Source organism: Candoia aspera, chromosome 1 (genome assembly GCF_035149785.1).
Source record: "Candoia aspera isolate rCanAsp1 chromosome 1, rCanAsp1.hap2, whole genome shotgun sequence".
In the NCBI taxonomy this organism is placed as follows: domain Eukaryota; kingdom Metazoa; phylum Chordata; class Lepidosauria; order Squamata; family Boidae; genus Candoia; species Candoia aspera.
The window spans coordinates 94,242,791-94,255,875 of record NC_086153.1 but is presented as its reverse complement, the minus strand read 5'-3'; the positions used below and the strand labels follow the sequence as shown (position 1 = coordinate 94,255,875).

Genomic DNA, 13,085 nt, shown 5'->3' with positions numbered 1-13,085 from the left:
TTACAAGGTAAGCCAATGCATTAAAACTGTCTGATGTTACAGGTCCCTTTAAATGACAGCTTCCTTACGATGCTCATTTACTAAGCCCCTTCTCTATGGAATGGACTGAAAAGACTGTTTATGAGAATACATTTCCAGCCCCGAATAATGATGCATTTGGATTAACAGCCCAGGAATCTGGTATCTTGGAACAGCGTTGCAACTGATTTGTTTTGCCTATTCCCGGTAACTGGAAAGCTGAAGTAACGTAAGGCACCGGAGCAGTTGGCACGTAAAAACAAACGGCAGTGCACCATAGAGATTGTGCTTTTCTGCTCCTTCCTTTTTACCTTGTGAGCTTTTTATTTTATTTATAACTAATTAAGCGTGGTTTAATTAATTAATTCAATTTACAAACCTGGGAGGGGTATCAAGCATAAATAGGCCTCCTTGTTCTGACTTTACTTTGCCGCAACTCAGTAACTTAAGTAGAATGGGCTAGAGGAAGAAAAGACAAGGTGCTTATACCCGAGTATTAGGATGGATGTGGAAGTAACGGTTTGATGTTACCCATGGACAAACTGATTGCATTCATGGATCCTGCTAAGCCAGATGCAGGGGATAAGTGAAAGAGCAGGAATGAGCCTTAGCAGTCTCAAGGTGGCACTTCAGTAATGCCAGAAATCGCCTGGAGGCCTCTGCTTTTATCTACCTGGAGCCTGTCACGCTGCCCAGGTAACTGTGGTTAGCACAGTTAGTTTCAAACCATCCAACGGTGATTTGAGAAACCGCCTGCTGAAAGTAGACACTGCTCCAATTTGAAACAGTGCTAGGTAAAGGTAAAGGTTTCCCTTGACGTAAAGTCCAGTCGTGTCCGACTCTAGGGGGCGGTGCTCATCTCCGTTTCAAAGCCTTGGAGCCGGCGTTGTCCCTAGGGACACTTCCGGGTCATGTGGCCAGCATGACTCACGGAACGCCGTTACCTTCCCGCCGAAGCGGTACCAATTAATCTACTCACATTTGCATGTTTTCGAACTGCTTGGTGTGCAGAAGCTGGGACGAGCAACGGGAGCTCACCCCGCCGCGCGGTTTCGAACCGCCGACCTTCCGATCGACAGCTCAGCAGTTTAACCCGCAGCGCCACCGCGTCCCTAAGTCAGGGCGATATAGCAAGCCGGTGGAGAAGTTCCAAACCTTTCCCAGCTGTATAGAGGGCGTGATCAGGGGGGCGCCTTGCTGCTCATTCCTCTTCCTAAAACTCCACATGGCTTGGCGTGCAAAGGTAACCACTGGACTCATAAACTCTGCTTTGTGCTCTGTGTGTTACTCCCAAATAGCCCCACTAGGCTTGGGCAGAGACTTGAGCGCTCAGTAAGGAGCTTTGCCTTGCGTTGTGCCACTTAGATTTATCTGGACATTTGAATCTTGGCCTGGTCCTGGACTATGGGCTCCACCTAACACTTTAACAGTACTTTCTCTGTATTTTGAACTCTGGACTGGGTTTTGATTCGCCTTGGTAAATTTCCCGTTTTGTACACATCTCAAGTCTACATGACCCGTGGCCTATTAAACTTGTTACTTGGACTGAACATTTATAAGATTACACTCTAATCTGAGAAGTAAATAACTGTGGATTCATGCACCCTTGATACCACAGAAGTAACTGGACCATTTCTGAGGTTTTTTAAAAAAATACTCATAGAATGTCCGTTTTAGATAATGGACCTGTAACATAACACAGCTTTAGCATGAGGAAAAATATATTATTTTAAAGAGACAATACAGAAAAGATACGGAGCTGCTTAGAATCTACGGATGAAAATGCTGTGTCCCTTTCTAGAGGCAAAAAAGGGGGATTTGGTGGTGGTTTTCTTTTTAAAAAAATTTGCCAGGCTATCCAGATAGGATTTACTCAAAACGTTTTAGCACTCCTCTGAATGAATTGTTCTTTGACTAACAGGTAGCCCACAGTGCTCCTCTAGGATTAAAAAGGAAAAGAACCCTGAAAAGAGATACTTATTCTAGCCTAAACCAGTGGGGGTAGCTTTTTGCCATGAAAAAGGGATTATGCTTTCAAGTTAACAACACAACGCAAGAATGGCAAAATTTTGGACGAAGTCTGAGAACAGCACTCTCTCTTTCACATGCTCTTTGCCAGCTCAAAACTGCCCCAAGCTACGGTTCTAGCTGTGCTTTCTTGAAGCATGCTCAAAAACAGAAGAATTCTAATTGAAAAGAAAGCATTAGTTGCTTCTGACCCTCTCTTTCAAAATCACAATGCCATCATCACGGATCAACCACATTACAATTTTACAAAGGGCAATATGGAATTTGACAGGATGAAAGTAATTTGTATACTGACTAATAGGCTATATTATTACTGTTAAAAAGGTCAAATATTTAGGAATCATTCTGACAAAACCAGTACAATTCTATTCCAGAATAATTATCAAATTGGAAACATATATCAGATATTTCTGGATGAAAGAAATTAAGTTAGGCTAGGTGAGGAAAAATTGCAGCAGTTAAAATTGATATTCTACCAAGACTAAATTTTCTATTTCAAACTATTCCAGTTTTTATTGATAGTAAGGTATTAAACAACTGGCACAGACAAGTAATGAATTATTTGTAGTCTAATAAAAGGTCAAAGATTAAATTCAAGAATTTGCAGAATTCAAAAGAATGAGGTGGTCTAGCAGCTCTGAACTTTGGATTGTACTATCATACCAGCTGCTTAACATTGGTTTCAGAATAGATTATATTTCCTCATGGTTCCATCACTTCTACGGAACAGGCTGATCTTCCAGAGGAGATGCAAAGATATATTTGGGTTGACAGAAACAGACAATTCTTAAGAATCTATGCCATATTAAGTAACTCACAGAATGTTTGAGATAAGTACAGGAAAAGAGTCTAGATTTTGCCCCTCTTGCTTTGTTATTGAATGCAATTCTATTTGAAAACAATCTTACAATTTTATACATGTATTTGCACCATATCCATAATCTGGGTTTTAGAATTTACATTCTAATGTGACATGTAATCTACATATAATTTACAGTGTTGTCTTTATATTCTTTATCATTTCTAGTTTCTCTTTTTCTCTCCTTTTTTAATGTCTTCAGTTGTGTTAAGCAAGTAACTTTAAAGTTTTATAGAGACATACTTTGATTAGAAAATGGATATAAAATGTCTTATAGTATCATAGGCTCTTAATGATGTACTAGACCAGTGTTTCTTAAACTTTTTTCTCTCAGGACTCCTTCCCACTTTTAAAAATTATGGAGGACCCCAAAAGAGCTTTTGTCTGTATGGGCTACATTTATCAAAATTCACCATATTAAAAATTAAAATTGACACATTTGCTGCTGCTACTGTTTCTCATGATTGTTTCATGGGATTTTAATATTGCATTATTTTCAACATAGCCTGGCAAATAATTTTGATTTTGCAGACCCCTGAGACCTAGGGGTCCTAGGACTAGACTTTAAGAAACACTGTACTAAAGCATATTAGTGATATATTTTAGATCTGTTGGGTATCCACCCATACTTTTATTTTTGGGTTGCTTATCTGTTTTCTCTCTCTCCCTTTCAGAAGTAGTTTGCCATTGCCTGCTTCCTAGAGTTGCATGAGAGTGACTGGCCCAAGGTCCCCCAGCTGTCATTGTGCTCAAGGAAGGACTAGAACTCACAATCTCCCAGTTTCTAGCCTGATGCCTTAACCACTACACCAAACTGGCTCTCTTATCTGTACTACTTATTTTTATATTCTTTTAAACTTCTATTTGTATTAAGTGTTATCTTTATATAATAATATAACAATAACTTTTTAAAAGATATTGTACTATTACTAGAAATTTGTGCAAACCAATAAATTTCACTGGATTGTCAACATGACTATATAGTCATTTCAATTAGCAGAAGGGTGATACAACAGATTCTTGTGATTATCCTCATTTCACAAGGAATCAAAATCTAGAGTGCTTTTAATACCTCCAAACAAATATATTCTGCAAATTACAAAAAAACTTTCATTAGCAGAAAAATCTCAAAATGTTTCTTAGTTCTCTCTCTTTTTGTAAAATTTAAATATAAACGTTGAACTATTAGATTGGAAAACGGGAAGCCACTCAGGTCTAATTTTCTCCATTTCACATGCTTACCTCTCTTGCTGCTAATAGTTGCTGCACAACAGCAGAGCTCACAGTGTTAGGAATAGTTAGGATTTTTTCTAGGATACCCTTCAAAAGGTCTCATACACCCTATAACACACAGATCAAATTATGAGAAAAATGTAAAATTCAAAAATCGTCTTTTAATTTTGTATAAAATACATGAATTAAAATTACAACACTAATACCAAATTGTATAAAAACATTTTATGCCTGTCATTCTACTGTATGTAGAGTAGAATGTATCCATACATAAGCTTTTTTATTCCAGTTGTGCTACCTGATTTGCCACTTCTTTTTTTAAGAAAAAAAAACCCTGCAAAAACATTTGCATAGATTCTTCAGGTGAGTTAGATGTTGTTCGGCGCTCTCTCTAGTTAGAAGTTACATGTTGCTTCCCTGATGTAATTTAGGAGAACTATGTGCAGAAGCAAACTGCTGAGCAGTGATCTTCTTGATGGAGTGGAATCAAGGCAGATGACAGAGTACTTCCTACATCTGATATCTCCATTCATCTCTAATGGCTCTGCCATGACCCCAACCCAAGACGACAAACGTCCTCCTTTTATATCTGGTCCTACAGATCAGATATGCATGCACGGCCTACAATCGTATAACAATGAGTGAAGGAAGTGGATGAGAAGGACAACGTGTGTTCCAACCCATCTGAGATGATCTCGTATGAACCCTTACAACCAGAAATACTTGTACTGTTGACTGATCTGGTAATAACTTAGATTGTAACATCAGCTAAAATAATAGAATCACTGGAGCATGTAATAAAGGTCCCTCCAATTCTACTACTGAATTCATTATAGTCTATGTTATGGCCCATAGGTCATTATAACCTATGTCAGGGTAAACTATAGACCTATCTCCTACCTTTACGATAGACATTTAATTATTTATTTAATATTATATATTGTATAACGTTATATGGTAGATGGTTTATTGTTTGTTTTTTCTGCTCTATGCCATTGAGAATGACACCACATTTTTCATAAGGTTCATTGTAAACAAGTGGAAAAAGATAAGGATGGAGCAAAACGAAATCCCAACTTCAGGTATCAACCGGTGGTCTAAACTGGTAGTCAGAGAAAAGAAAACCTTTGGGGTATGGAGAGGTGGTTGATAAAAATACTGATCTAGTGCACAGCCGGTGCAAGGTATTTTACTACCTGAGACAGAGGAAGTCCTGCAACCTGGGCTACAGAAACTGACTTGACTGCTAAATGAATGCTAGTGTCAAACTCCCGGACCAAATGTCAATATAACATCTGATTGCACTTGCTGCCATTTTGAAGATATCCAGAAACCCATGTCAGCAGACTGTGAGTCGCCAGCAGGAAGGGGGAATGAGGTTGGAGTGTGAAATATATTGTTTGGGTTAGATATCCCTTGCCAAGGTCAACAGGCAGTAACCATTGAAGCCATCTGCTGGTACAGGGGAGAGGCACATACCTAGGCGGGGAGTGGGGGGGGGCAGAAAATAGAGGTTTGTGATTTTAAAATGCAGAATGCGTGGGAAAAGGGTATTTGCAACTTTTTCCTTGTATCAGAACGCTTTGCTTCATTAAACAGTTAATTGAGCACAAGTCTCTAGACTGTCATTGAGTGAATGCTCGAGCGGGCTGGTCATTACAGCTAGGATTATGTCTTCTGTCCTATCTGAGGACAACAGGCTAATTTAGAAAATTCAATACTACTATTCTCTGAAGACACGGAACAGGGAAATTGCTGCAGGGAAGTGGGGGACCAAACAGAAACAAGGGCTGCCTGTTGACTCCCTGCCCCATATCTGACATCCACAGTTCCCACCCCCCGCTGCATCCCCAGCGGCCTTCAGGGGGCGGCGGCCACTGTGTGGCGGTGGTGATGGCGGCGAGACTCACCACCACCTCCTCGAAGATACTCTGCAACTGCGTCTCCATTGGGACCGCCATGGCGCGACCCCAAGGCCGCCCCCTTTACCCCACCTCGAGCTGGGCAGAAGAAGAAGCAACAGGATCTCCCCTGCCGCTCCCATTCCCGGGAGTGCTCCGGAAGGCGCTGCCTTTCGCACCCAGGTTGCGGGTGTTGGGGTGACAGCTGTTGCTGGATTGGGGGAAATGCTGCTAATGGAGGGGAGGGGAGGACCAGCAGCTCCCGCTTCCTTGCTTGCGCGACAGTCCCGTGAAGCGCAGAACTCGGACGGAAAGGCACATTTGAGCGGTGAAATAGGTGAGCGCCTCGATTCACCAAGAAAATGCACATCGGATTGTACCCCAATCCTGTGGCTGCGTTTGCACAACACACATCAGGACTGTCTCCATTCTTTGTTTCTCTTCTCCAATTTTTTTTTTTTAACAACCAAAATGAACAGCAATCCTCAGAACTTAATTTGGTGGCCGAATCCAAACGTTTAGGCTGCTTATAAGCCTGCACCGTCCTGAACTGCCGATTAATCACCCTGCCTTGGTTCACTCAAGGCACTATTGCACAGACTATGCCAGTGTATTTTAGCCCAATGTTCTCTGACATGTGTCGGGAATTACGATGAGGGTGGGTGGAATTTGGAGCAGGTTGGAGAGAGTCACAAAGGCTTTTTCAGCATGATCAGATTTCTGTAGGCAAAACGGGCAAACAGTTTTGCCAACCTGTCGCCCTCTACATATGTTGAATTACAACTCCCATAATAATCCCTGTTTAGTTGGGCTGTATGATAGGATGTGTAGTGCAGTTCACCTGGAGGGGGCTAGGTTGCCATCAATCCTCTTAAAAAAACTCAGTAAAACTTAACTGCTGAGGAAATAAAATGAAAACTATGACAAAAATAACAGGAATATTAATAAGGTGGTGGTTCTTTTTTTAAAAAAAAACTTTCATCAGAATAATGCTAAAAGGTGAGAAGAACAGGCGTGTGTGTGTGTGGGGGGCAGGTGGGTGGGGGAGATGTCAGCCAAAAAGATTGAGTTTGAAAATGAGCTGGGTCAGGCTGAGGCCTGCAGAGAAAAACATTTCCCCCCAATTTATCCAAGGCACCCTTATGTGAGAAGCACGGGGCAACAGCTCAGAATGTTGTTGACTGCTCCATTGGATGGCCCTCTCCCCTCGGTCAGCTCACGTGGAGCAAAGCATATCTTTCGAGTGTTTAACTGCAGAACATCATCAAAAAGAAAGGTTGTCATAGACTTTCTTTAATATGTGCAGTGGAAAATTCAGAAGTATGGAGCACAACACTGAGGAGAAGAACCATGCTTTGTGGGGTGCCTCACATCTACATGAAGTCGCTGGGTGAGATCATCAGTCACCATGGGAGGAGGTATCATCAGTATGCTGATGATACCCAATTGTACATCTTCATCCCAGGTGAACTAAGTGATGCTGTGGATGTTCTTTCGCAGTGCCTGGAGGCTGTGGGGTCTGGATGGGGAGCAAGAGGCTTCAGGTGAACCCTTGTAAGATAGAGTGGCTATGGGTGCTGGGCTCCTCTGTATCTGGGGATTTACCCTCTTTGTTCCTAGATGGGGTTGTGCTGACCCAGATGGACCCAGTGCGTGATCTGGGGGTCCTCCTGGACTCACAACTCCTGCTTGAGGAGCAGGTGGCAGTCATGGCTGGAGGGCCTTTGCTCAACCTCAGGTGTGCCAGCTGCTCTCTTTCCTGGATCAGGAAGCCTTTCTCTCAGTCACTCATGCCCTGGTCATCTCTTGTATGGACTACTGCAATGCAGTCTACATGGGGCTACCCTTGAAATGTCTGTGGGTGAAATGTGAGCCAGTGAAGAGGCATTTATTCTTTGGTTTAAATGGGATTGCAGGGAACTTTTTCTGGGGGCAGAGAGGGTCAATTTGGGTCTGATGAGATTAGGCAAAGAGAGGAGTTGTGTTAGACCCTGGTCATGTCCAAAAGATAGCGGGAAGAAAGGGTGCAGCCTCCATTTTTTTTGTTAGATTTATTTCCTACACTCCAAAAGTTCTAATGCCAAGAATGAGAAATCAAAGTACAGAACCTTGAAATCTGAGACAGGAATTCTCCAGCCATCCTGGATTAGTGACTTCATCCCTTTAAACCTTTGGAATCCCTTTTCCTTGGAATGTTTGCAAGATGGACTAAGTGTTTGTATGATAATTCAGTAATAGCATTTTTTTTCTGCTGACCGTGCTTACAGAAACTGCTTTTTCTCAGCCTTGGCACAATCTCTTACAATGTGCAACATACCCTTGTTTTCCATGGTGTGCATACGCAGATGCAACAAAAGGGGACAGTAGAAACAAACAGATCTGCTTGCAATTTGTGACTTTGTTACACAAAAGAAAATACAGAATCTCCATTGGCCGCTGCTGGTAAAAAGGCTGGAAAGAATTCCAGAAGTCACACTCTGCACGCAACGGGACTGGAGCCAGCCAAATAGCACTGGATTAAAGAAGCACTAACTGCTCCTCCTATTCTTTTGTTCTTTGGCAACGAAACGGAATTGGAGCTCTGTCCTCAGGAGAAGTGGGGAAGGGAGGAGAGAGGCAGGTTGGGCGATACCTCCTCTGGGGCCAACAGCTGGTAGCAGAAGACCTGTGGCTCTTCTGCTGTTGATTCTCTAACCCCACAGTGATCATTCTGTATCTGAGGACTAGAACCAGAGGAGCCACCTCTGATGCTTCTCTTCCCACTCTGAGCTTCTTCCTCCTATTTCTTCTGCCACCCATGACAAGAGAAGCTGGGGGAGAGAGGAGAACCCCATTTCTCCTTGCTGCTTCTCTTTGAAGCCATTGGTGGACAGCTAGGACCACTGAATGGAGCAGAGCTTAACACAGCAGAGAAGCTGCACACAGAAAAAGAATATTATATTAAATAGCTTTAATGAGCACATCAGAGAAACACAGGTTATTGATCTTACACACTCAGCCCTCCCAAGCATAAAGAATCACATGCTTAGACAAAGTAGGTTTAAAAGTAAAAAGAGTCTTACTGATTTTATTCTTGGTTCAGTTACATCCATCTTCGGTGGAAAAATGAAGATTCTTTGTTTCTTCTGCTCCCTAAACTTAATGAACTCTTTGTAATGAATACTGATGGTGAGCAGGAAGGGGTCCCTTATCCAGGGGGGAAAATGCATGCATAGTTTAGAGGCTTTGAACTTTCCTTCAAAGAAACTCAGAGCAGACCTGCCTTGAGTTTTGGGTTTATCTGTGTGGGTTTCCCATGCTCTTTCAGTTTGGCAGGATTTTCTATCTACTAGAGCATTCAGTAAACACTAGAGACCAACTCACTGTCTCAGTATGGTGCTTCGCTCTAAGTCAGGACACTCTTAGCCCTCATAGCTGCTAAGAGCTGCATGCATAAAATGGGAAAAATCCTTCTTCAAGGCCCAAGCATGTGACCATAATGGAGGGAGAGAGAACAGCATGCTTGCTGCCTCCTCGGTCGGTGGAAAGATGAGGAACAGAGAAAAAGGAAGTGGGAGTGGCAACAAACAGCTTCTTTGCAAATAGAGTCTACATCCTAGGGCAACTCATACATATGCTAAAATGAGGCATGCTGATTTGTTAACATCTCCAACACTCTTGTCATGGGTGGCAGGTGAGGAAGAATGAAGAGCCACATTCCATGGGAAAAGAAGTGGGGGAAGGAGCTTTTCCACCAGCACCCCTACATTCAAACTCCTCCCAGGGTCTGTGGGTGGAGTTTTATTGCATTACCGGGGGGGGGGGGATCCTGGCTGAAGAGCCCCTTTCCCTCCCTTTCCTCCTCCCTGAGAAAAAGAGAACCAGGGAAAGTGGCTCTCTAATTGCCACTCCATGGGGGAAGCAGGTCTTTTTGGTGCTGAGAGAACTGATACTCCAGAGACCCCTTCCCATCCTCCTCTCCCCCCTTCTCCTGCTACCTCAGGTTTGGCACCTCTTCCAGTGGCTATGAAAATCAGTGGCCCAGAACCATGGGGTTGAGCATACCACAGCAGCCTCAGGGGACCATCAGGAGCAGAGCAACGCCGCAAACACCTTACCTTTATATGATGTGCTTCAGACTGACCAGATGGTGTGGCTTGTGCCGAAAGAAGATGGAAAACAGTGCTGGGTCACAGAAGACAATTGCAGCCTGCCTACTCTGCGGGCTGGGGTGAGTTGAACACCACGTTGCCCATTCATATCTTCCAAATCTGTTTGCTGAAGCATCGCTGGTCCATGGTGAGTGGGTCATGTGGTCCAGCTGTTCTTTGCACTGTTAGTTCTTGCATCAGCTGCAAGTGAGTATTAATTGCTTTCAATAGTTTTTGGGCAAAAAAGCAGCATATACATTCCTTAAATGAAAGAGCATTGAAGTCTCACCACCCTCTGTCTCCCAAAACATGGTAACAACTCTCCTGGATCCAGAAAAAAATGTAAACAGTGTGCATGAAAAAGTGTATGTGTGGTTTTCTGATTTTTCTTTGAGAATGATAAATACGGAATATACTTAATCTATCTGATGTTAGTCCTTTGGGTGTTGTCTGGTTCTTTTTTTTCCCCTCTAGAGGAAGCTTTCCTGTTTCTTTTCCCCACTTTCGATTTCCAGACAGAAAATATGCTGAAAACGCCTTCTGCCCTTTGCATGTATTGGTTAAAAGGTGATTAAGTGTCCTCCCGCCAAAGTGCAAAGACTCTGCTTTTGTTTATATGCTGCTGGTAAACTGATAATGCTCCCTCGATTTCTCTTCGGCTCAGGCACAACTGAAAGGGCAGGACAGAGCAAAGAGTAACTGGAAAAATGGAAACATTTTCTGCAGATGAAACAAAGTTAGGAGAGAACAGAAAGTTGGAACTAATGGATTCCCAAACAGAGAAAATTATTAAAAGAAGCACTCTTCGGAAATATAAGATACTCAGTGCTGTGAGTGTTATTCTTTACTTATATTTGAAAGTTGCATTTGTTATATCCTCTCTGCTTCAGTTTTATGATTAACAGCTAACTTACTCCTAGTTTTCCACTGCTTGTCTGGAAATAGTCTAGTAGGTTCTGAGGGTTTGTTTGTCATGTTTGTCAGCATGAATAGAGCCAGTTTTAATAAAGCAATTACAATTGTTAATGTTTTCAGTGGACAGTCTGCTTATAGGGCTGATACGGACACCTGAAACATTTCAGAGTTAGCAAAGTTGGCAGATATCACTGTTTCCTGTCTGTACTATAATAGAGTAGGCATCCCTCTCTCCCTCTCCCTCTCTGTGTTAAAAACAAAAGTGGATGTTTATGACTGTTCTGTATTATTATATTATTATATTACTGTATTACTACGAATTATTATAGAGAGCCAGTTTAGTGTAGTGGTTAAAGGCACTGGGCTAGAAACTGGGAGAATGTGAGTTCTAGTCCTGCCTCAGGCATAAAGCCAGCTGGGTGATTTGAGGCCATTTTTGAAAATGTTGCCCATGGACTACTTGTCCATGTAGTTGCCAGGAGTCAAGATTGACTTGGAGGGACAGACACCCCAAAGGGCTTATTATAGATTTAATTTACAGTCTCCTATATCCCAATGGCAAGTAGTTCACGACTTAGAAATCAAAAAATAGAAACCAATACAAAGCTCTCAAGTCAGTTCACAGACACCACCACATGACAGTTCCATATAGAGAAAGGAGACCTGTGCCCAAATACGTGCTCTTCCTGCTTGTTTGTGTGCTATGTTACTTCATGGTCTATAGCAAGTCATTGCTTTATCATGTTCAAACTGGCAAAGTATGATTTGCTTCTGTCTTCCATAGCAGGATTGCAAAGCATTGTTTAATATTTGTTTGCATTTGGTTTGGATATAAATAATTTGGTAGAAGAGACCATGACAGCTTGAAGCTCAGTCATATTTGGAGTTCTGAAACATGGTATAATGTGGACCTCTGATCTCATTCAAGATATATTGCAATGGAGTAATATGCCAAGTTGTTGTTATTTGAATATGCGTTCTTTTGGTGGAAGGGGAAATTTATTCCAATTCCGGAAGACTTTTGTTCATGAGCAGTTTATCCCACAAGATATCATTCCAGTGCCAGCAACAAGGAGAAACTTTCCGTATAGGAGGCAGCATTGAGCATCTATTTGAAATGTGCCCAGAATACACAGGGTTACATGACTCAAATTACACATCTAGACTAGTTCTGTGATCCCTTTCCTTGTCTGGATGTCCTCCTCTGGCTGAAGCGTGCAATTCAATTCCCAGGATTCTCAGAAAAGGTGACCTGACTGGGAATTATGGAAAATGAATTCCATACATCTGAGCCCAGGATGGGGCAACTGATCTACACTGAGTGGCAGAGAATAGCTTTGAGATATGAGATAAGGGGCAACTTCATCCTGTTTAACTGGAGATGCCTGGAACTGGACTAAACTATGAACTCCTTCCATAGGGGACATCCAGGATCATATAATCTGTGTCTCTTAAGATTGGTGTTCTGGATTTTGGCTTCTTTTACCAAGTAGGTGTGCCAAAATGATGTGGCTAACTGTATATGCTGAAAAGAGGGAGATTTCTGAAGTATATGATTTGTGTTTATCATTATTGTGTGAATGTCATCCTGTTGGTCTGAACTTTGACACAAACATATCAAAGGTCTTGAGGCTTATTAGTTCTTACTACGGACTGATGAAAAGTAACAAAGGTATCTGTTGGGAAAATTTGCAAGAAAGCCTAAGAGTGAGTGATGGACCTTTTCAGCAAATTTATGGTTTAATCCAAGGATTAAGCACCTTCTGATTTCCTGACTGCAGTCAGGATCTGCAGTAATCTTCGCACCTAGAAATACAAAGTTTTTCACTGCTTCTACATTTTTTCCCTCTATTTGCCAGTTATCAATCAAGCTGGTTGCCATAATCTTGGTTTTTTTGAGGTTTAGCTGCAAGCCAGCTTTTACACTTTCTTCTTTCATCTTCATCATAAGGCTCCTCAGTTCCTCTTCGCTTTCAGCCATCAAAGTGGTATCATCTGCAT

The 13,085-nt window shown here is 42.1% G+C and overlaps 1 protein-coding gene across 2 annotated transcripts in view; it reads left to right on the top strand.

Moving 5' to 3' along the window:
• The first annotated feature begins 10,810 nt into the window (after positions 1 to 10,810).
• The window catches only part of LOC134501915 (venom phosphodiesterase-like), a 65,263-nt gene continuing 62,988 nt past the window's right edge, over positions 10,811 to 13,085 (top strand). Inside the window, exon 1 of one of the 2 annotated variants that reach the window (XM_063309934.1) lies at positions 10,811 to 10,999. In XM_063309934.1, coding sequence (XP_063166004.1) covers positions 10,877 to 10,999 — 123 coding nt within the window. In that variant the 5' untranslated portion in view covers positions 10,811 to 10,876. The remainder of the gene's footprint in view (positions 11,000 to 13,085) is intronic. The other variant, XM_063309926.1, reaches the window with a different exon arrangement.